The 22,684-nt window shown below is 38.8% G+C and overlaps 3 protein-coding genes across 5 annotated transcripts; all 3 read right to left on the minus strand.

Annotated features, from left to right (window-relative positions):
- Nucleotides 1-3,204: 3,204 nt before the first annotated feature.
- LOC143875466 (protein LATERAL BRANCHING OXIDOREDUCTASE 1-like) lies at nt 3,205-8,776 on the minus strand. Of its 2 annotated transcripts, none has more exons than XM_077377029.1 (4): nt 8,638-8,776; nt 6,687-7,422; nt 4,220-4,547; nt 3,205-3,647 (listed from the first exon to the last, which is right to left on the minus strand). In XM_077377029.1, exons 2-4 carry the CDS (start codon nt 7,157-7,159, stop codon nt 3,384-3,386), a joined length of 1,065 nt encoding a protein of 354 aa, XP_077233144.1. In that variant the 5' UTR covers nt 7,160-7,422; nt 8,638-8,776; the 3' UTR covers nt 3,205-3,383. The 2 variants fall into 2 exon arrangements, with proteins under 2 accessions (XP_077233144.1, XP_077233143.1); XM_077377028.1 differs by lacking the exon at nt 8,638-8,776 and adding an exon at nt 8,141-8,395.
- A 913-nt stretch (nt 8,777-9,689) lies between these two features.
- Nucleotides 9,690-15,171, minus strand: LOC143875465 (protein LATERAL BRANCHING OXIDOREDUCTASE 1-like). Of its 2 annotated transcripts, none has more exons than XM_077377027.1 (3): nt 14,665-15,171; nt 13,686-14,013; nt 9,690-9,826 (listed from the first exon to the last, which is right to left on the minus strand). In XM_077377027.1, exons 1-3 carry the CDS (start codon nt 15,135-15,137, stop codon nt 9,767-9,769), a joined length of 861 nt encoding a protein of 286 aa, XP_077233142.1. In that variant the 5' UTR covers nt 15,138-15,171; the 3' UTR covers nt 9,690-9,766. The 2 variants fall into 2 exon arrangements, with proteins under 2 accessions (XP_077233142.1, XP_077233141.1); XM_077377026.1 differs by lacking the exon at nt 9,690-9,826 and adding an exon at nt 11,580-12,083.
- A 3,483-nt stretch (nt 15,172-18,654) lies between these two features.
- On the minus strand, nt 18,655-22,677 carry LOC143875464 (protein LATERAL BRANCHING OXIDOREDUCTASE 1-like). Its single transcript, XM_077377025.1, has 3 exons — nt 22,154-22,677; nt 20,174-20,501; nt 18,655-19,158 (listed from the first exon to the last, which is right to left on the minus strand). Exons 1-3 carry the CDS (start codon nt 22,624-22,626, stop codon nt 18,895-18,897), a joined length of 1,065 nt encoding a protein of 354 aa, XP_077233140.1. The 5' UTR covers nt 22,627-22,677; the 3' UTR covers nt 18,655-18,894.
- Between the last annotated feature and the right edge of the window lie 7 nt (nt 22,678-22,684).

Here is a 22,684-nt window from a genome sequence, read left to right on the forward strand (position 1 = left end):
GAATGTCTAACGTTGTTTGGCTGTGCATTTCGTAACGACAAGGAGATTGAAAAACAAGAACACCTCTTTGGTTGATCTAAACCATTAATTTGATGATAAGCCCTCTTCTCCATAAGATGATACTATCCCTCTGATGTATTCGATGACGACTCAGAAAATTCAAAACGTCAAACATTTGGCCCGGAAATTTACAGTTTATATGCTTATTTTTTATAAGGATTCGCTAGTGACCACTGCAGTAGGCATTTCGCTAATGAGCTGTTGCATGTGAGAGCACCCACCTCAGATGAATTAAATGAATAAGACAAATTCTGAGCCTATGTGGCTGCTCTCACATGCAACAGCCCATCTGCAAAAGGCCTTCTAGGGTGGTCCCTAGCTAATCCCTTTTTTTTTTTATAAGGAAGAAGTTAAATGCATAGAATTGGAATGTTTTTACGAAATTCCATTTTAGAAGTGTTTTCCTACTTCTAAAATGTATAGTGCATCACATTTGTAAAAGGAAAACACTTCTCCTTTGAAAACAGGATTCCGTGTGGAAAAAAAAACCACCACAACACAAGAAGAGCGAAAACTAAATGCAACATAAGAACGAAAACTAAACTAAGGACAGGAAAGAACCCTCTCTTCAATATTATTTTTTTCATCAATACAATTTGTTTTTATTTTTCATCCTTATTACACATAAATATTACCCTGTTCTAACTTAGAAACCACCAATACATCTCCTCTTGAAAACAAAATTAATTAGCACATGCAAAACTTGCCACTCCTCTAGAAAACAAAAATCACACAAAAATTGTGTTAGGAATTAACATTGCAGCAGAATAACGATGCAAAGATAAACGAAAGATTCACACACAGATTTACGTGGTTCACTCAGCCAGTTTGGTATGGGCTACGTCTAAGGCAAAGTGACAAGCCAACAATTCCACTATCCTGAAGAAAAGATTACAAACCCTCACACCTCTCTATAGTGTTTCCTGAGATCACATCCCTTTTATATGACGTTCAGAAACGCGTTATAATAAATAAAAAACCTTAATTCATGAAAGTACAAAACTACCCCCAGTATAAAATCGGGATCGCCGCAGTCAGGGCAAAGTGTACAGTACTTTCTAGATTAGACTGAGATCGGACTTCACCAGTAACAAATTGCTACTGAGTTACAAACTGACTAGAACTCTTACTTTTATGTAGGTTAATCTAATCAACTCAATCCCATCGATTTCATAGTTTTTTTTTACGTTGTTCAATTTCTCTAACCTTATATAGTTTTATATTTAAAAAAGCTCCAAAAAGCAAATTGGGAATCAATTCTCTATGACCTAATCACATACCTTGAACATTATATATTTCAATGATAGTACTTATGGTACATATTGGACAGAGCCCTATTACCTTTTCGAAGTTTATAAAAGAGAGAAAGGGAGTGCATAGAAAGAACAAGGAAGCAATAGAATGGAAGAGAATAGAGAGAAAATGGAGGATTTTGTTAACCACAATGTTCTAGTAAATGGTGCACCACATGGGACTTGGGAGAATTCTGATAAGAAGAACCACTTTGTTCTAGTACATGGTGCTGGACAGGGAGCTTGGGGGTGGTATAAGGTAGCCAGAATGCTGGAATCAGCTGGCTATAAGGTCACGAAAGTCGACATGGCCGCTTCGGGCATAAATATGGCCGAATTCTCCGAGGTTAAGACATTCGCGGACTACACGGCACCATTGTTGGTACTCATGGCTTCTCTCCATTCTGAGGATAAGGTTATCCTTGTTGGCCAAAGCTTTGGAGGAATAAATATAGCTCTAGCCATGGATAAGTTCCCAGAGAAGGTGTTATGCGGCGTCTTTGTCAATGCATTCATGACGGATTGCACTAACCAGCCTTCTTATGTCTTGACTGTGGTACTACTCTAATAGCTGTGAAAATTTTCAGTTTTGGAAAAGAAATTTCTATTGAGAATGAGTTTACTGAAAGCTGGACTTCATTTTCGATGGAAGAAAATGTCAAGAAAATTTTTCTCAGCATCCAAACAGCTCCTTAAGTTTTGGTGCCAACAATTACTTGTAATAAATTTTGTAGTTGTTTTTTGCAAGTTATAAGGGATTTGCTAGGCAATTTCGCGGAAATATACTAAGAACACCCATTTTGTTTCATGAATCAAAAGTATGGGAAGTTGTGCCCTCCACGGGACTTTTACATGGACAGTGAATTCAAATTTGATGATGGACCCACCAAGCCTCCTACTTCCATAGAATTTGGCCCCGAATTCTTGAAAGCAAAGCTCTATCAACACTCCCCTTTGGAGGTAAGACCGTTTATTTATTGCAATCATTTCATACATACATACAAACAAGAAAATGAATTAAATGTGCTAAAAATTACAAGAGTTTCCAAAAAGCCTTTTACACCTTCGCAGGCTAAGAACTACGATATCACCCCTTCCATTCTAGGAGGAAGAAAATAAAAAAATCTGCAAATTTAGCCTATCGACTCTAATATGGCAGAGCTAGTTGGCCATATCTCTGGTACTGAAGATGAAGCGATTCCACCGGAGTTTCAGAGCTGGATGATGAGAAAATTTTCAGTGAAAGGGCATATAAAGATTGAAGGTCCGGAATCTCAATTGATAAATGTTACTTACAGAGTAGTATTTTCATATTAGACTCATCGTATTATACGTATAGGTTATAGAGTATAAGAATAGTATAATACATAGTTAGTGGAAGAATCTGTCAGGAATGTCAGACCGTTAGGATATGATGTTATAAAATTGAGCGTAATCAGAGAAAAAGAGCATAGAAATGAAATATTCCCTCTTCTTCTTCTTCTCTCTCCCCTGTTCTCTGCAACTGGTTCTGACCCTATCATTGGTGCTTTCGTTGATCACTCTCCATATCCAATAATGGCCGAAAATACACGCGCCCAAGCTAAAATCGATGAACAATTGAAAAATCATCAGAAACAACTCAACGAGCTTCGTCTCACCCAAAATCAGCAGCATGAAGAGTTGGTAACATTGATCAAACAACTTCAACAAAAGCAACCAACCACATCGTCTGCTCGAACAACCAGCGATGATATTTCTTCACACGCAGCTGAAGAAGGACTAATTCCCTTCCAACCTAATCACAGCAAGTTCATTAGAATGGATGTTCCACGTTTTGATGGTACAGATCCATTGGGATGGACATTCAAGGTTGAACAATTCTTCAATTACTATAGACCACATGCTAAATATTCATTGGGAAGGTACAAAGCTTATTATTATGTATTGGCAAAAAACATACACCACATGCTAAACATAGACCACATGCTAAATATTCACATGAGAACCATAATGTTCCCGGTAGTGTCTAACTAGAATAACACGAGATGTTTATTGCGGTGTTATCTTGAAGTGAGATATCTGAAGATTTTCAACACCCAGCTTCTTGAAATTGCTGTTCCTCCTTGACTTAAAGAACTCTCCCCAGTTATATTCTCTGTATTTGGGGGGATTCTGCTCATCTACAAGCTCCTCCAGAGGCTTCACCATAAGGTAATATGCAGGGTTCAAGAAAAAAGGAATAGAGAACCTCTCTCTTTCTGAGTTTACCACCACTCTGTGTTCTGGGCTCTCATACTTCTCATTGCTCCAAACCTGAAACAATTCCAATTAAGAATCTAAAGCTTCTTTGGATTCCAAGAAAATCAGTCCTTATCAATTTAATCCTCTATTTGAAAATGGACATTGCCTTGGAAGTCATTAACTATACAATTTCTATTACAAGTTATATGAAGTATTTGCATATTTTTCCAAGGAAAAATTTAATCCTCGGAATGAAACTTTTATCAAAAAAATTTCTAATTAAATTTAGGGTAATGATATCAGCACAACCCTGTTTAAATAATTGCACAAACACTGTCTTTTCATTTTTAATCGGCTTGTTAGAGCTTTTTGGTAACTGTACATAATAGCCTTTGATAGCTCTTTAAATAATAAGATACAAGAAGAGTTAGTGCAATTATTAAAAACATGGTTCTGCACATATCATTTCCCAAATTTATTTTTTTTTTGAATAATATCATTTCCTAAATTTATTATTTGGATTTTTTTTTCCATTTTGTTTACTGAGAAATTGGAATAGGAATCAAAAGAAGATGCCGATTCCGATTCATGATATTAAGAATCCAAACGCATATAAAAGCATTCTTCACATAAGCTGATAGTACCTGAATAATGTCACCAACATTGATAATGTAAGCATCAGGGATGGGTTTGACCCTGATCCACTCCCCATCAGTCTTTCGCTTTACCTCGAGACCACCAACATCATCCTGAGCAAGAACAGTTAGAGCACCAGAGTCCTTGTGGCGACCAAGGCCAAGAGCAAGGTGCGGTGAAGGGCAAGGAGGGTAGTGATTGAGGCGTATACGGACGGTTTTATCTTTGAATAAGCCATTCAACCGTTTCTTTGGTAATCCCAAGCTCAGTGAAATAAGCTCCACCAACTTAAACGCTAACTTCTCTACATCTCGGGCGTATTCATTACAAGCTTGTCTAACAAAAGCAAAATCATCATGTTAGGGATACATTAGTCTGATAAATGATCGACCTGTGAAGATGCAAATGATCAATGTTGGTGACACAACCATGTTTTGAGGCAATTTCATTGAGATAAAAAAGACACAAGGCGCCTTTCATATGAAAATATATTTCATTCAAAATAAGCATTTTTTAAAGGGATTTTCGAGGCAATTCTGGGGAAAGACATTTTGAGGTTCACTTTTCCTGGAAAGAACAGGCACCTGGCACCTCATAGCATGTGAGAGCATCGACCCAAGCTCACTTTTCAGCTGATTGTGTCTTCATTCATGAGACCATCCGACGAAATGTCTTTTATGATATACGCTAGCAAATCCCTTTAGCTTAGGTGGATGTTCTCTCCTTCGAATGTGAGCCAAATAGTTTTTTTTTTTTTTTTTGAACATCATAAAACAAGTGTCTTCAAAACACTTTTTCTACTCTTTTATATTTTTACAAAAAACTCAACTCATATTTGCACTACCATGTTTTGATAACGAGCCGAACTCACCTTGTCCTTTTTATTTTAATTGGCTGCAGATCTTTTTGGCAAGGTAAATGTTATCCGCACTATTGTATTTTGATGATCGCACTCCTCACTTTATTAAAAGTACGGTATGGCCGGCACCATAGGATGATCCAAACCGCCCATTAGATGGCCCACTAACGCCGGGGCGTATAGCGGAAGATTAAACAACATTGATTACGCGTAGGGGAATAAAGGTGCGGAAGCCAAAAGGGGGTGTGTAGAGAATCCTAAGGGTACTTCTTGGTTTAAAGTGGTTGGAGAATTAAGGCGGTTTCAATAGAGGTTAAGAAACAAGATGAGTTGGGTAAAGAGGGTGGTCGGATGGAAAATCATGGGGATGCAAGAGGCAATTAAGGAATGGTTTTATGAGGAAAGAAAACCCACTAATTAGATTGCTTTGGGTGACTTGGGAGTTGAGGTAAACATGGACAGCAAGAGGACTGCAGGGTAAACATGGACTGCAAGAAGGATGGTTCAAGGGACTATTAAATGTGAGGATCAGTCAAAGGGAAGGGGGCTAAAATAGGCTAGAATAAATAGGGTTTGGAAGGGGCTGTTGAAAAGTGAAACAGGATGAAAGGAAGGGGTAGGATCAGCTTGAAGGTGAGGTTCTCAGTGGGTTTTAGGATGGGTAAATATGGGCTTAAACTGTGGGGAATGGAGGGATATCGGTTGAGAGTGTTATTGGGATGTGATAAAGGGGCTGATAGGTATAGAATAGATTAAAGAAGAAGATAGCAAGGTGTAGATCGAACCTGTAGCAGCAGCTGGCTATGGATCGTTTGAATTTTCCGAAGGCAACAAGCAACAAATCGATATATGCAACTGAGGTTTTATTCCAAATAGATAATAAAACGTTTACATTAATGCCTATTTATAGGCTTTTTAAAAGATAAAATCCTAATCAATCTAGACTTCCTAATTCTACTCAAACTAGAAAAAGGAAACAAAAGAATCCATAAAACTCTAGTCCAAATAAAACTAAACTTCCAAAAAAAACTCCTAGTAAAATTCTAACTGCTAAAATAAAGGAAAAAAGATCTCTATCTTTTGAAGTATCAAATATCCTAAAAATACTCTCTCCTACTCTATCTTGAATTCCTCCCAGGATCGACAATTTGGACCGTTGAATATTTTGATCCTAGCTGCATCAACCACACCCTAAATAGATTGTACCCCAAAAAGTATTTCCAATTTTCCATAGGTTGATCCTAACGATCGGAGGGTTACGATCAACCTATGGAAATAATTTTTGGGGCACACCCTATTTAGATTGTGGGCCATATAATCTAATGGGCGGTTTGGATCATCCTATGGTGCGGGCCATACAGTACTTTTAATAAAGTGAGGAGTGTGATCATCAAAATACAGTAGTGCTGATAACATTTCCCTTTGGCAATTGTAAAAGCTTTTGAAAGCTTAGTTAAATAATAAAAAGACAAGGTGAGTTAGGGCCATTATCAAAACATGGCAGATCAAAAACACGGCTAAAAGTGATTTTTATGACCAATTACTCCAAAAGCTTAATCTATTGGAGATAGCGCTACTTAATCTTTTATACTTTAACAATTGGAAGCTTCAATTACCTGAATTCAGGAGGGTAATCTGGCCATCGGTTCCTCAACACCTGCAATTCCTGGTTCTCAGTCTCACCCAAAGACGGTATTACCATCTCATCTGGGATAATAAAATCAAACACTTCTTTCCAGTCTCGAACATTCTTGGTGTTCTCAGTGTCATAATACCCTACAGGGTTCACCAAGTCTCTTCGGACCTTATGCTTCTCCTCTAATGGCAAGTAAAAGAACTTCTTTTGCGCATTCCCGATTCTCTGCCGGATTTCCGATGGAACCCCATGGTTTATCACTTGGAAGAAACCCCACTCTCTACATGCGGCCTCTATCTCGGCGACTAGGCCGGAGAGAGCTCGTGGGTCATCGGAATTCTGAGAGTTTAGGACAGAGAGATCGATTAGTGGGATTCCTCCAGCCTCTAGGATGGTGAGCATGGGCCTGTGCTCTATGGGTTGGACAAAGGCAGTGTCTAATTCCAAACCCATCTCTCTCTTTCTCTCTCAGGAGTGGTGGCAGTAACAGATGAGGAGGTCTTATTTATGGGTAAGAGAGGGATTTTATGTACATTGAATATGGACACCGAGTTATCCGGTTGAATGTCTTATGTTGTTTGGCTGTGCATTTCGTAACGACTAACGACAAGGGGCTTGACGTGTACTTGGGCGAATAACAGTACACCTCTTTGGTTGATCTGAACCATTCATTTGATGATGATAAGCCCTCTTCTCCATAAGATGATCATATCCCCCTGATGTATTTGATGACGACTCAGAAAGTTCAGAACACGTTGATTTATAAACCTCAATATGTGGAAGAGTTAGGTATATCTATTGCCGATTGGAAGAGTTAGATACATCTACGGCAGGGGTAAATGAAGGGCTTAGAACATCAAAATTTGGTGGGTCCCATTATTTTTACCGACGACATTTCTTGGACCCACATTTGTTCCAGAAATTTAAATTTTATATACTTTTTTTGGGGAAATAATAAATGCGCCCCTTTTCATTACTTGACACCCAGCTACCGTGTATCTATGACCGCAAAGGGGCTGATGTAAGGAATGAAGTGACCTGATTGCCACGTACAATGCAGCTAGGTGTCCCAAGGATGAAAAAGGACGCATTAATCATTTTCCTTTTTTTTTATTGGGATTTGCTAGGGACCATTGCATAAGGCATTTCGTGGATGGGCTGTTGCATGTGAGAGCAGCCACCTTAAATGAATAAAGACAACATGGCAGCCACCTTAAATGAATTAAATTAATAAAGACAACATGTGAGCCTCTATGGCTGCTCTCACATGCAACAGCCCATCCCCAAAAGCCCTTCTGCAGTGGTCCCTAGCAAATCCCTTTATTATTAGGCAGAAGCAGTTAAATGCATAGAATTAGAATGATTTTGATGTGCATGCATTTAATTGAAGAAATTGTGGGCTTAATGCTCAGAGTATAAGATCTCCAGGTTTACCAAATTCTTATCCAAGCATATAGAATGTTCGCCTGCTGAACATGGAATACGTCACTACGGAATGTTTCTTTCCAAAGAATGATATGAAGGGCACCGCACTAGTCAGATGGAGAGTAGCCATCCATCACATCTCTTCTCAACTAGCCAACAAAATCAATGCCCAAGATCATTCAATCTGTGCAACTATGTGTCCAGTAGTGATTGACGCTGACCAATCTCAACAGCGAGATTGGTCGAAAACCTCATTTCCAAAACAGTAATTTTTCACCTCTTTGACTCTATTTTCCCAGAGAGAAGTGTTCTTCCTTGCACAATGCTCGAAAGGCAAATCTTTAGGGTAATAATAGTGTACTACATACAAAATATTAACAAAATACAAGAGTGCTATTACCTTTGATCATTACATTTTCCTCAGGAATCCGAAAGATATCCAATTATACATGACTTATGGATAGATTTTGAAGTAATGCATAGATACATGAAGAGTGGGTGCATACCTTTTCCAGTTGCTTCATGTACTTGGAGCAGTAGTAGCAGTTTGGAAGAAGGTAGTAACGTTTGCCTTAGCCACATGAGAAGACATCCAACACAGATGATGTAAGCTTCCAGGAGTGTATTTTCAGCGACCTGTACACGAATTTCACTTCCAGACCCACCTACAGTCAAGAGAAATCACAGGTAAAACATGCCCAGGGCAAATTCAGTTCAAGAACATGTGGATGATGAGAGACTTTACATCAATGGTGGGAGATAACAGGTTTCATCCAAGATTATATACCAAGAGTAAAATTCGGTGGTAATCCCAGCGTAGATAAATTGCTCATTAGCATATCTTTCTGTTGAATATAAGAATAAAAGCATGAAAACATAAGACACTCTCACCTTTTCAACAATGACATGCATCCCGTTCATTCCTCAAATGGCGGACACATCTATGATGGGGACATGTCCATCTTTTTTCAAATGAGAGGGTTACATTTATGTTATTCTTCACAGAACAACAAAAATATCCATTATAGAAACTGGATTCGCTTCTATAAACAGGACTTCTCCTATAATATCCTTGCTCACATTTTTTTCAAATACAAATGAATATACCCTTAGGTTCTTCATTTCTATTACTGGAGACCAGCTACAGTTAAGGACACTAAAATAGTCTTTTAGTGTCATCATGGCTCCAGAGATTTCAATACATAATCTTGCTTATTCCAGACATATTTCTCATTTTAAACATTTACCTCAGAAGATATTTAAAACTGACGATTCTGTATAGCCAGCATCCAGATGGGCCAATGCCCATCATATTCCACAAGAAGTTCATATGGCCAAACAATGAGAAAGTGCCAGTCTCCAATATTCAGAGTGCGGCATCTCAAATCCCGTTGAATTATCTTCATCTTGATCTGCACCTTTAATTCTCTATTAACTGCAGAATGATCTCAGGACTCAGAACATCTCAACATTTCTCTGAAGTTTCGTCAGAACCCAACAATCAATCACTTGGGAGAAGAACAACTACGCTTCCAATTATCATCTGCCTAGCAAGGATGGCACATGATACTAGAGGCATGAGTTGAAAATTTTGTGCAAAGGTCAAATTAGGGTCAAGGTTCCTAGGCTCCCACATCAGTTTTTTGAAGGTATTCTTCCTCGTGCTGCTGGCAAAGCTCCAGGAATCTTGTGAAACTGCATGAATCAAAAAGAATATTTAGGCGTGGTTATGTTGGCACCTAAATTAATTTGTGCTTAAGAACCACAAAAGATACAGAGCCAATACAACATTCCAAAATAAAAAAAGAAAACCAATGCGAAAGCTTCATCAAGGCTGCCCAAGAATTCCTGGATATCATGATGCTATGTCTGTAGTTCATTTGGACCAACCGTATGTACCTATGAATATTCAGTTTCTTCAAATTCTCACACTTTTGTAAGATTCATATTCTCACACTTCTGTAAGATGCACATGGGTCTGCGTTTTCACCAAGGAACACCTTGCTTTTGGATGTTAATTAATATTTAGGGTGATTTTTAGCTGAAACATGCAGTTTCTTCATGTTCTCTTCCCCATAGGTAGCACATCCCCATACCAACATGTGGTAAGAATGGTCTGCATTTATAACAAGGAGCATCGTCCTTTTTTTTAAGTTAATAATACTACAATGTGATCTTTAGTTGAAAATGTGTGCATGAATGTACACACCACTTGCATAGAACATACATCTAGCACCTTTAAATATACCTACTTTCCCATTCTATATTTTTTTGGGTCTGCCAAACCACATCACTCGTACTAATATAGTACCATGTTCCCATACCCAAAACCTGGTGACTAGGGTAATTAGTTCAACTCCACCCATCAAGTTAAGGTTAATATAAATTCAGGATCAACTACAAACTAGTTTCAACTTGCAATAGAACCCTCAGCTGATTGTCTACAAACTAGTTTGTAGTTATATAAATTCCGGATCAACTACAAAACTAAACCCTCCGCTAATTGTCTTAGAACAAGTATTATTTATTTGTGAAGCTAATGCTTGCCTCAATTTCTTGTGCCCTAAATATCAACCCCCACAAACATGAGGGTGCACACATAGTTTAGTGTATCTCTTAAGGTTAACAGCCAGCTGTAATACGAAATATTTAAAAGCTTATCAGATTTTTATACAGATAGAACACTCCAAAATAAAGAGATACTCATATTTAATTAAATTTGTCCGGAAGTGGTCTATCTAGTTGTATATACCTAACAGAAATTGATAGTTTAGCCATAAAGTCTTGGAGTTGCCCAGCTACTGCAATAACTAAAATTGCCCAACATGAGTCGGAATACTGGCTTCGGCCTTGATAAGAGTATGCTTCCAAATATATGGACCATACATAAGAGTATGCTGCCAAATATATGGACCGTACATAGTTGACATTCAAATACCTAATGGGAACAGAAAAACAAACATAAAATGTTTATCCAACATTTACAATTTTTCCTAGTTGCATCCTCCACTTCCGAGGCAATTCATTAAACACTTAATACATAGTTGACACTCTTTTGGTGATTAAGACCACTGGTCGGATGGGTCATCACTAGGCATCACAGGGGACCAATTTCCATATCGAACAGAGATCACATTTGCAAGATTGAGGCGTACAAAGAATCAACAGAATTAAGACATCATAAAGGATGTCATGTGTTAAATTCCTCAAGATTGAGCTTAAATAATTAACATTTAGCTGTAAGAGGAATGATAATTCGAATTTTTCCCTATTGTTTTGGCCTGGTAGGTGTGTTTGTATTTTATAGATTAGTTATTGGTTGTGCCAAACTGCCAATAAGGTAACCAAAGTGGATTAAGTATAGATTAAGAACAAAATCTATACAATTACAATAAATTTGGTTGTGCCAAGAAGGCAACCAAATTGGATGAAAGAAAAAAAAAGAGAAGGAAAAACAACCATATAAGGAGTTATGTATATATTCAACTGACAAGTAGCATTTTTAGTCGCTTAAATCCATGCGGCCAAAGGCATTTCCATCCCATTAACCATACTAGGTCTACAAAACTTATTATTTATTGGCAAAAAACATACACAACATGCTAAATAGTCACATAAGTCACCACTTAATGTATATGAGAACCATAATGTTCCCGGTAGTGTCTGACTAGAATAACACATGAGATGTTTATTGCTGTGTTATCTTGAAGTGAGATATCTGAAGATTTTCAACACCCAGCTTCTTGAAATTGCTGTTCTTCCTTGACTTAAAGAACTCTCCCCAGTTATATTCACTGTATTTGGGGGGATTCTGCTCATCTACAAGCTCCTCCAGAGGCTTCACCCTAAGGTAGTGTGCAGGGTTCAAGAAAAAAGGGATAGAGAACCTCTCTCTTTCTGAGTTTACCACCACTCTGTGTTCTGGGCTCTCATACTTCTCATTACTCCAAACCTGAAACAAGTCCGATTAAGAATCTAAATGCTTCTTTGGATTCCAAGAAAATCGGTCCTTATCAATTTAATCCTCTATTTGAAAATGGACATTACGGCCACCTTGGAAGTCATTAACTATACAATTTCTATTACAAGTTATATGATGTATTTCCATGTTTTTCCAAGGAAAAATTTAAGCACGCAAAAGTAGAAGGATTAATAGCTACTCTTCAGGATCCCATGGAGGAAGTCCCGACACCAGGATTTGAGATTGTCTTCTTTTCTAAGGAGAAGAGACTGAAGCAGAGTGTGGAACTTCTCCTTCACAAGCTAAGGATGTGTGCTCTGATCTAACTGATGATACAGGGAAGCAGTTCTGTTGGGGGATTTTGTTTTGTCCTCTTGAAAAGGATATGTTTTTTTGGGATTTATGCATAGTGATCGAGCTTATATAATATATGAATAGTTTCTAGGTATGTTTATAGGTTTAAAAATGACATTGTAGATAAGTGGGTGCTTTTGTTGGCTGTTCTGGGTCATCTAACATTACAGGTCAGGTGTATTCAGTAGAAAAAGGTAGATCCTCCATAGATTGAGAGACTTCGGTCTTTTGCTTTGTTGTTTTCTGCCTAAACTTAGTTGTTCTAAATGGAGGAAGTGATGGTCTGGAACTACAGGGGTTGGATATTCCTTTCTCAGAGATGATGAAGAAACGGAGGAGCAGCAGTAGTATACGACAGACTACTGGATGTTTTTTGCGTGAATTTATGTTGGTTACATCATAGAGTATGATATGTTTATGGTAGGTGAAGGTTCCTACGACCTGAAAGGCTCTTTTTGGTATTTAAGGGTATGCCCTGGAATGCCCTGTTTGAAATTTTGTAATGACAGTGGGACTGCTGGTCCCTAATGTAATTTTCATTGTATCTATAAATATAAATCAACTATCAAAAAAAAGAAGTGGGCTGTGGGTTCAATGATGGAGTTGCCACAAGCCCACAGTATCAATGATCCTGCCCACAAGACCCATGTAATTACAGTTACTCTTAGGGTGCTTTTGGATTGCAGAAAATCAGGCACTAGAATTGGCATCGTAATCTGATTCTGCCTGATTCTGACATTTAGTTCAAAATACGAAGAAGTACAAAAATTGACACAAGGGAGGAATTAGTGGAGGAAAAATGTTGAATCAGTTTCCTGCCCAAGAGGTGGTATTCGGTCGGAATGAAACTTTTTTTGAAATTTTTTCTAATTAAATTTAGGGTAATGATATCAGCACAACCCTGTTTTAATAATTGCACAAACACTGTCTTTTCATTTTTAATCGGCTCGTTAGAGCTTTTTGGTAACTGTATGTAATAGCCTTTGATAGCTCTTTCAATAATAAGATAGAAGAAGAGTTACTGCAATTATTAAGAACATGGTTCTGCACATATCATTTCCCAAATTTATTTTTTTTGAATAATATCATTTCCTAAATTTATTATTTGGATTTTTTTTCCATTTTGTTTACTGAGAAATTGGAATAGGAATCAAAAGAAGATGCCGATTCCGGTTCATGATATTAACTATTAAGAATCCAAACGCATATAAAAGCATTCTTCACACAAGCTGATAGTACCTGAATAATGTCACCAACATTGATAATGTAAGCATCAGGGATGGGTTTGACCCTGATCCACTCCCCATCAGTCTTTCGCTTTACCTCAAGACCACCAACATCATCCTGAGCAAGAACAGTTAGAGCACCACCGTCCTTGTGGCGACCAACGCCAAGAGCAAGGTGTGGTGAAGGGCAAGGAGGGTAGTGATTGAGGCGTATAAAGCCGGTATTATCTTTGAAGAAGTCATTCAACCGTTTCTCTGGTAATCCCAAGCTTAGTGAAATAAGCTCCACCAACTTAAACGCTAACTTCTTTACAGCTCGGGCGTATTCACTACATGCTTGTCTAACAAAAGCAAAATCATAATGTTAGGGATACATTAGTCTGAAAAGTGATCGAATTGTGAAGATGCAAATGATCAATGTTGGTGACACAACCATGTTTTGAGGCAATTTATATGAGATAAAAAAGACACAAGGCACCTTTCATATGAAAATATATTTCATTCAGAATAAGCATTTTTTAAAGGGATTTTCGAGGCAATTCTTGGGAAAACCATTTAGAGGCTCACTTTTCCTGGAAAGAACAGGCACCTCGTAGCAGATTTTGTCTTACTTATTTAATGGGATTTGCGGATGGTCTGTTGCATGTGAGAGCACCTACCCAGGCTCACTTTTCAGCAGATTTTTTCTTCATTCATGAGACCATCCGACGAAATGTCTATTGTGATATACGCTAGCAAATCCCTTAATTTAGCTTAGGTGGATGTTCTCTCCTTTGAAAGTGAGCCAAATAGTCTTAGTTAAATAATAAAAAGATACACCCATCATAAAAAATAAAATAAAAAAGACAAGGTGAGTTAGGGCCATTATCAAAACATGGTAGATCAAAACACGGCTAAAAGTGATTTTTATGGCCAATTACTCCAAAAGCTTAAGCTATAGGAGATGGCCCTACTTAATCTTTTATACTTCAACAATGGGGAGGTTCAATTACCTGAATTCAGGAGGGTAATCTGGCCATCGGTTCCTCAACACCTGCAATTCCTGGTTCTCAGTCTCACCCAAAGACGGTATTACCGTCTCATCTTGGATGATAAAATCAAATACTTCCTTCCAGTCTCGAACATTCTTGGTATTCTCACTATCATAATACCCCAATGGGTTCACCATGTCTCTTCGGACCTTATGCTTCTCCTCTAATGCCAAGTGAAAGAACTTTTTTTGCGCAGTCTCGATTCTCCGCCGGAGTTCCGATGAAACCCCATGATTTATCACTTGGAAGAAACCCCAGTCTTGGCATGCGGCCTCTATCTCGGTGATTAGGCCGGAGAGGGCTTCTGGGTCATCGGAATTCTGAGAGTTTAGGACGGAGAGATCGATTAGTGGGATTCCTCCGGCCTCTAGGATGGTGAGCTTGGGCCTGTGCTCTATGGGTTGGACAAAGGCAGTGTCTACTTCAAAACCCATCTCTCTCTTTCTCTCTCAGGGGTGGTGGCAGTAACAGATGACGAGGTCTTATTTATGCGTGGAGAGGGATTTTATGTACATTGAATCTGGACACTGAGTTAACCGGTTGAATGTCTAATGTACTTGGGCGAAAAAAGTACACCTCTTTGGTTGATCTGAACCATTAATTTGGTTGATCTGAACCATTCATTTGATGATCATATCCCCATGATGTATTTGATGACGACTCAGAAAGTTCAGAACACGTTGATTTATAAACCTCAACAATTGGAAGAGTTAGGTATATCTATTGCCGATTGGAAGAGTTAGGGGTAAATGAAGGGCTTAGAACATCAAAATTTGGTGGGTCCCATTATTTTTACAGACGACATTTTCTTGGACCCACATTTGTCAGGGAAATTTACAGTTTTGTACTTTTTTTTTATAGGATTTGCTAGGTACCATTGCAGGAAGCATCGATGTGACTACAGAATGTTTTTGTTTCCAACGAATGATATGAAGGGCACTGCACTAATCCGATGGAGAGTAACCATCCATCACTTCTCTTCTCAACTAGCCAACAAAATCAATGGCCAAGATCATCCAATCTGTGCAACTATGTGTACAGTGGTGATTGACGCTGGCCAAGCTCAACAGCTAGCTTGGCCCAAAAACTGATTTCCAAAACACTGATTTTTCACCTCTTTGACTTTATATTTCCCCAGAGAGAAGTGCTCTTCCTCACACAATGCTCACAAGGCAAATCTTTAGGCTAATAATACATACAAAATATTAACAAAATACAAGAGTGATATTACCTTTCATCATCACATGTTCCTCAGGAATCCGAAAGATATCCAATTATACATTACTTACAGATAGATTTTGAAGTGACGCATAGATACATGAAGAGTGCGTGTATACCTTTTCCATTTGCTTCATATGCTTGGAGCAGTAGTACCAGTCTGGAAGAAGGTATTAAGGTTCGCCTTAACCACATGAGAAGACATCCAACAAAGATGATGTAAACCCTCCAGGAATGTATTTTCAGCGACCTGTACAAGAATTTCACATCTCACTTCCAGACCCACCTACATAGTCGAGAAATCACAGGTAAAACAAGCCCAGAGCAAATTCAGTTCAAGAACATGTGGATGATGAGAGACTTTACATCAATGGTGGGAGATAACAGGTTTCATCCAAGATTATACACCAAAAGTAAAATTCGGTGGTAATCCTACCGTAGATAAATTGGTCATCAGCATGTCTTTCTGTTGCAGATAGGAATAAAAGCAAGAAAATATAAGACACACTCACCTTTTCAACAATGACATGCATCCCATTCATCCCTCAAATGTCCATCTTTATTTCAAATGAGAGGGTTACATTTATGTTATTCTTCACAGAACAACAAAAATATCCATTATAGAAACTGGATTCGCTTCTATAAACAGGACTTCTCCTATAATATCCTTGTTCACATTTTTTTCAAATACAAATGAATATACCCTTAGGTTCTTCATTTCTATTACTGGAGACTAGCTACAGTTGAGGACACTAAAATAGTCTTTTAGTGTCATCATGGCTCCAGAGATTTCAATACGTAATCATGCACTATCCGTTGGAGCCTCTAGGCCCGCTGGGTCAACCATTGGGCCCGAACTCAGGCCAACCCGACCGAATCATTCAGCCTACCCGCTGGGTCAACCATCATCCACTAGCCGTTGCACTACGATCCGATAGTTCGGGTTGCACCCGCTCATGCACTATCCGTTGGAGCCTCTAGGCCCGCTGGGTCAACCGTTGGGCCCGAACTCAGGCCCAACCTGACCGAACCATTTGGCCTACAGACTTGAATGATCCAAGTCGATCTTGATCCAACGGATCGGATCAAATCAGGAAAAATGAAAGGCTCCAATTGCCACTATGCGCCCTATAGCCAATTGCCCACGCACGAACAGTGTGTTGCACCATTGCGCTGTTCCACCCATGGCTAGGACCCATTCTGCACCATGAAAAAGAAAAGAAAAGGCTAAAGCTTTATAATTTACTTACCAACTTTTCTCCAAAGCAATACAGGACTATCTTTGCTTCACTACTTTTGCACTCTTCTCTCTCTTGCAAAAGAAAACTTTTTCTAAAAGAAAACATTTTCTTTTCCAAAACACACTTAGAAAATATTTTTCAAATACTTATTTTTGACTCAAAATCTAACAGTTTTCACCAAGGAACACCTTGCTTTTGGATGTTAATTAATATTTATGGTGAGTTTTAGCTGAAACATGCAGTTTGTCTAGAACATACATATCTAACAATTTCTTTTAGTTGAAAAATGTGTGCATGAATGTTGCACACCACTTGCATAGAACATACATATAGTACCATGTTCCCATACCCAAAACCTGGTGACCAGGGGAATTAGTCCAACTCCACCCATCAAGTTAAGGTTAATATAAATTCAAGATCAACTACAAACTAGTTTCAACTTGCAAGCGAACCCTCAACTGATTGTCTACAAACTAGTTTGTAGTTATATAAATTCAGGATCAACTACAAAACTAAACCCTCCGCTAATTGTCTTAGAACAAGTATTATTCATTTGCGTAGCTAATGCTTGCTTCAATTTCTTGTGCCCTAAATATCATCCCCCACAAACATGAGGGTGCACACATTGTTTAGTGTATCTCTTAAGGTTAACAGCCAGCTGTAATACTAAATATTTAAAAGCTCATCAGATTTTTATACAGATAGAACACTCCAAAATAAAGAGATAGCTCATATTTAATTAAATTTGTCCGGAAGTGGTCTATCTAGTTGTATTTAGCTGACAGAAATTGATAGTTTAGCCATAAAGTCTTGGAGTTGCCCAGCTACTGCAATAACTAAAATTGCCCAACATGAGTCGGAATATTGGCTTCGGCCTTGATAAGAGTATGCTTCCAAATATATGGACCATACACAGTTGAAAAATATATGGACCATACATAAGAGAATGCTGCCAAATATATGGACCATACATAGTTGACATTCAAATACCTAATGGGAACAGAAAAACAAACATAAAATGTTTATCCAACATTTACAATTTTTCCTAGTTGCATTGCATCCTCCACTTCCGAGGCAATTCATTAAACACTTAATACATAGTTAACACTCTTTTGATGATTAAGACCACTGGTCTGATGGGTCATCACTAGGCATCACAGGGGACCAATTTCCATATCGAACAGAGATCACATTTGCAAGATTGAGGCGTACAAAGAATCAACAGAATTAAGACATCATAAAGGATGTCAAGTGTTAAATTCCTCAAGATTGAGCTTAAATAATTAACGTTTAGCTGTAAGAGGAATGATAATTGGAGTTTTTCCCTATGGTTTTGGCTTGGTAGGTGTGTTTGTATTTTATAGATTAGTTATCAATTGTGCCAAGAAGGTAACCAAAGTGGATTAAGTATAGATTAATAACAAAATCTATACAGATTACAATAAATTTGGTTGTGCCAAGAAGGCAACCAAATTGGATGAAAGAAAAAAAAGGAAAAACAACCATATAAGGAGTTATGTATGTATTCAACTGACAAGTAGCATTTTTAGTAGCTTAAATCCATGTGGCCAAAGGCATTTCCATCTCATTAACCATACTAGGCCTACAAAGCTTATTATTTATTGGCAAAAAACATACACAATATGCTAAATAGTCACATAAGTCACCACTTAATGTATATGAGAACCATAATGTTCCCGGTAGTGTCTAACTAGAATAACACATGAGATGTTTATTGCTGTGTTATCTGGAAGTGAGATATCTGAAGATTTTCAACACCCAGCTTCTTAAAATTGCTGTTCTTCCTGGACTTAAAGAACTCTCCCCAGTTATATTCCTTGTATTTGGGGGGATTCTGCTCATCTACAAGCTCCTCCAAAGGCTTCACCATAAGGTAGTGTGCAGGGTTAAAGAAGAAAGGGATTGAGAACCTCTCTCTTTCTGAGTTTACCACTACTCTGTGTTCTGGGCTCTCATACTTCTCATTGCTCCAAACCTGAAACAAGTCCAAGTAAGAATCTAAATGCTTCTTTGGATTCTATGAAAATTGGTCCTTATTTGAATATTAGATTATCTCAATTTAATACTATTTGAAAATGGACATTATGGCCGCCTTGGAAGTCATTAACTATATAATTTCTATTACAAGTTATATTATGTATTTGCATATTTTTCAGAGGAAAAATTTAGGCACACAAAAGTGGAAGTGGGCTGCTGGTTCAATGGTCCAAAGAGAGTTGCCACAAGCCCACAGGATCAATGGCCCTGCCCACAAGACCCATGTAATTACAATTACTCTTAGGGTACTTTTGGATTGCAGAAAATCAGGCACTAGAATTGGTATCCTATGCCTGATTCTGCCTGATTCTGCCTGATTCTTACATTCAGTTCAAAAAATGCAAAAGTACCAGAATTGACACCAGGGAGGAATTAGTGGAGGAAAAAGGTTGAATCTGTTTCCTGCCCAAAGAGGTGGTATTCGATCGGAATGAAATTTTTTAGAATTAGATTTGGGAAATGATAAATGCGCCCCTTTTCATTACTTGTGACAGCCAGCTATAGTGTATCTATGACTGCAAAGGGGCTGATGTACTTCACATTTGAAGGAATGAAGTGACCTGATTGCACCGTACAATGCAGTTGGGTGTCCCAAGTGATGAAAAGGGGCGCATTTATCATTTTCCTTAAATATACGGTAATGACATCAGCACAACCATGTTTTAATAATTGCACAAACACAGCTTCTCTTCTCATTTTTAATTGGCTTGTTAGAGCTTTTTGGTAAATGTAATAACCTTCAATAGCTCTTTAAACAATAAGAGACAAGAAGAGTTAGTGCAATTATTAAAACATGGTTGTGCAGATATCATTTCCTAAATTTATTATTTTGATTTTTTTTCCATTCTGTTTACTGAGAAATTGGAATACTAATCAAGAGAAGATGCTAATTCCGATTCTTGAAATCAGGAATCAGAGCGCATGTAAAGCATTCTTCACATCTAGTTGAGTACCTGAATAATGTCACCAACATTGATAATGTAAGCATCAGGGATGGGTTTGACCCTGACCCATTCTCCATCAGTCTTTCGCTTTACCTCGAGACCACCAACATCGTCCTGAGCAAGAACAGTTAGAGCACCAGAGTCCTTGTGGTGACCTACGCCAAGAGCAAGGTGTGGTGAAGGGCAAGGAGGGTAGTGATTGAGGCGTATAAAGCCGGTATTATCTTTGAAGAAACCATTCAACCGTTTCTCCGGTAATCCCAAGCTCAGTGAAATGAGCTCCACCAACTTAAACGCTAACTTCTCTACATCTTGGGAGTATTCACTACATGCTTGTCTAAGAAAAAGCAAAAATCATCATGTTAGGGATACATTAGTCTGATAAATGATCGAATTGTGAAGATGCAAATAATCAATGCAGTGATATACCCCTCCCAGTTTACAACTGGTACAACACTACTAAACCGGTCTATCTCTCTCTAACATGAACCGTTGGTGGCCCCAACAATTACAATTAATTTGTTGAAATCTTTGAACAAGCTTGGCCCCACCCATATTTTGTCAAAATAAAGTGTACGGTCCACACCAAAGGGTGATCCAAGCCATCCATTTAATGGGCCACAACATTTACCTAACTGGTGTGCCTTATGCCCGGGCAGAGGGGGAGTCTTTGGATCACCTATTTGGCCATTGTCATTATGCACATAGGGTCTGGATGGCCATCTTCAAAGCCTTTGGAATATCCTGGGTGTTACCCAACAGGATATCTACTATCATACTCAATTGGGCAGGTGCTTTTAATGGATGCATCGGGGAAGCGATGTGGAGAGCCCTTCCTTTGGCAGTCATATGGCATCTTTGGAGTGAGAGAAATGGTCAAATTTTCCGGAACAAAACTCGGATGTGGCAACACAAGGTTCTTGACATTCGCATATCTCTCATCTCTTGGACTCACTGCAGAAATGGCATCCCGTGTTCTATCGGAACCTCCCTCCTCAACTGGAATATTATCATATCGGAAAAGCAGCGAATGTGTAGCGTCACCCCGGCTTGGATTCCGCCACCGGACGGTTGGTATAAGCTAAATTTTGATGGAAATTCCCTCAGGAATCCCAGAGGAGCCGGTATTGGGGTCTGACTATGACGCTGAAGCGAAGGCCCTCCTCTTCTGCCTTGAATGGTATGCATCCAACAACCTGGGCCCCCATTGGTTGAAGAGGATTCTGCCAATGTGATTGGCTGAGCCCTGAATAGATCATCTGGTCGGTGGAAACTATACTCTACTCTACGTTGGAGGCAATCCGTCATCTCATCCGAATCATTAATCCTCAGATCGGTCATAGGAGGAGATCCAAGGACTCTCATGCTGACACTCTGGCAAAGGATGGGGTTGATATCTCTCCCATGCTTATTTTAAGACCCAATTGCCGTAGTTTTTTTTCTTAAGGACCTTATGTCCTGTGGGATCATGTAATATTTGCGGGACATCTTGGCCCCTTTTTTATGAAATAAAATTATCGTTACCCTAAAAAACATTCAACGGGCCACAACGTAAATAGGTTGTGTTACCCTAAAAAACATTCAACGGGCCACAACGTAAATAGGTTGTGCTCCAAAATCATTTCCATAGGATGATCGCAACCCTCCAATCTATAAAGGTTTCCATAATATGTAGTTTCCCTTTAGATCGGAGGGCGCAACCTATTTACAGTGTGGGCTGTACAGTTCATTTTGAAAAATAAGGGTGGGGCTAACCTTGTTCAAAGATTTCTAACAAATTAGTTGTTGGGCTTGGGTCCACCAACTGTTCATATTAGAAAGAGAGAGACCGGTTTAACAGTGTTGTACCGGTTGTAGAGTAGGAGTGAAGAGGGGGATATCACTGCCCTTAGTTAAATAATAAAAAAACAAGGTGAGTTAGGGCCCATTATCAAAACATGGTAGATCAAAACGGGGCTAAAAGTGATTTCTATGGGGAGGTTCAATTACCTGAATTCAGGAGGGTAATTTGGCCACCGGTTACTCAATACCTGCAATTCCTGGTTCTTATCCTCACCCAAAGACGGTATTACCTTCTCATCTTGGATGATAAAATCAAACACTTCTTTCCAGTCTCGAACATTCTTGGTATTCTCACTATCATAATAACCCAAAGGGTTCACCATGTCTCTTCGGACCTTATGCTTCTCCTCTAATGCCAAGTGAAAGAACTTTTTTTGGGCAGTCTCGATTCTCCGCCGGAGTTCCGATGAAACCCCATGGTTTATCACTTGGAAGAAGCCCCACTCTGTACATGCAGCCTCTATCTCGGCGATTAGGCCGGAGAGGGCTTCTGGGTCATCGGAATTCTGAGAGTTTAGGACGGAGAGATCGATTAGTGGGATTCCTCCGGCCTCTAGGATGGTGAGCTTGGGCCTGTGCTCTATGGGTTGGATAAAGGCAGTGTCTACTTCAAAACCCATCTCTCTCTCTCTCTCTCAGGAATGGTGGCAGTAACAGATGAGGAGGTCTTATTTATGG

This window comes from Tasmannia lanceolata, unplaced genomic scaffold, assembly GCF_043159265.1.
Source record: "Tasmannia lanceolata isolate RefF3 unplaced genomic scaffold, GAP_Taslan_0.1 ptg000004l, whole genome shotgun sequence".
Lineage (NCBI taxonomy): Eukaryota > Viridiplantae > Streptophyta > Magnoliopsida > Canellales > Winteraceae > Tasmannia > Tasmannia lanceolata.

Coding starts and splice junctions, on each gene's coding strand:
- LOC143875466 (XM_077377029.1), bottom strand. CDS start 7,159: ATGGGTTTGGAATTAGACACTGCCTTTGTCCAACCCATAGAGCACAGG. Junction 4,548..6,686: donor GATTACCCTCCTGAATTCAG/GTAATTGAAGCT, acceptor TGCTTTTGTTAG/ACAAGCTTGTAATGAATACG. Junction 3,648..4,219: donor ATGTTGGTGACATTATTCAG/GTACTATCAGCT, acceptor GAATTGTTTCAG/GTTTGGAGCAATGAGAAGTA.
- LOC143875465 (XM_077377026.1), bottom strand. CDS start 15,137: ATGGGTTTTGAAGTAGACACTGCCTTTGTCCAACCCATAGAGCACAGG. Junction 14,014..14,664: donor GATTACCCTCCTGAATTCAG/GTAATTGAACCT, acceptor TGCTTTTGTTAG/ACAAGCATGTAGTGAATACG. Junction 12,084..13,685: donor ATGTTGGTGACATTATTCAG/GTACTATCAGCT, acceptor GACTTGTTTCAG/GTTTGGAGTAATGAGAAGTA.
- LOC143875464 (XM_077377025.1), bottom strand. CDS start 22,626: ATGGGTTTTGAAGTAGACACTGCCTTTATCCAACCCATAGAGCACAGG. Junction 20,502..22,153: donor AATTACCCTCCTGAATTCAG/GTAATTGAACCT, acceptor GCTTTTTCTTAG/ACAAGCATGTAGTGAATACT. Junction 19,159..20,173: donor ATGTTGGTGACATTATTCAG/GTACTCAACTAG, acceptor GACTTGTTTCAG/GTTTGGAGCAATGAGAAGTA.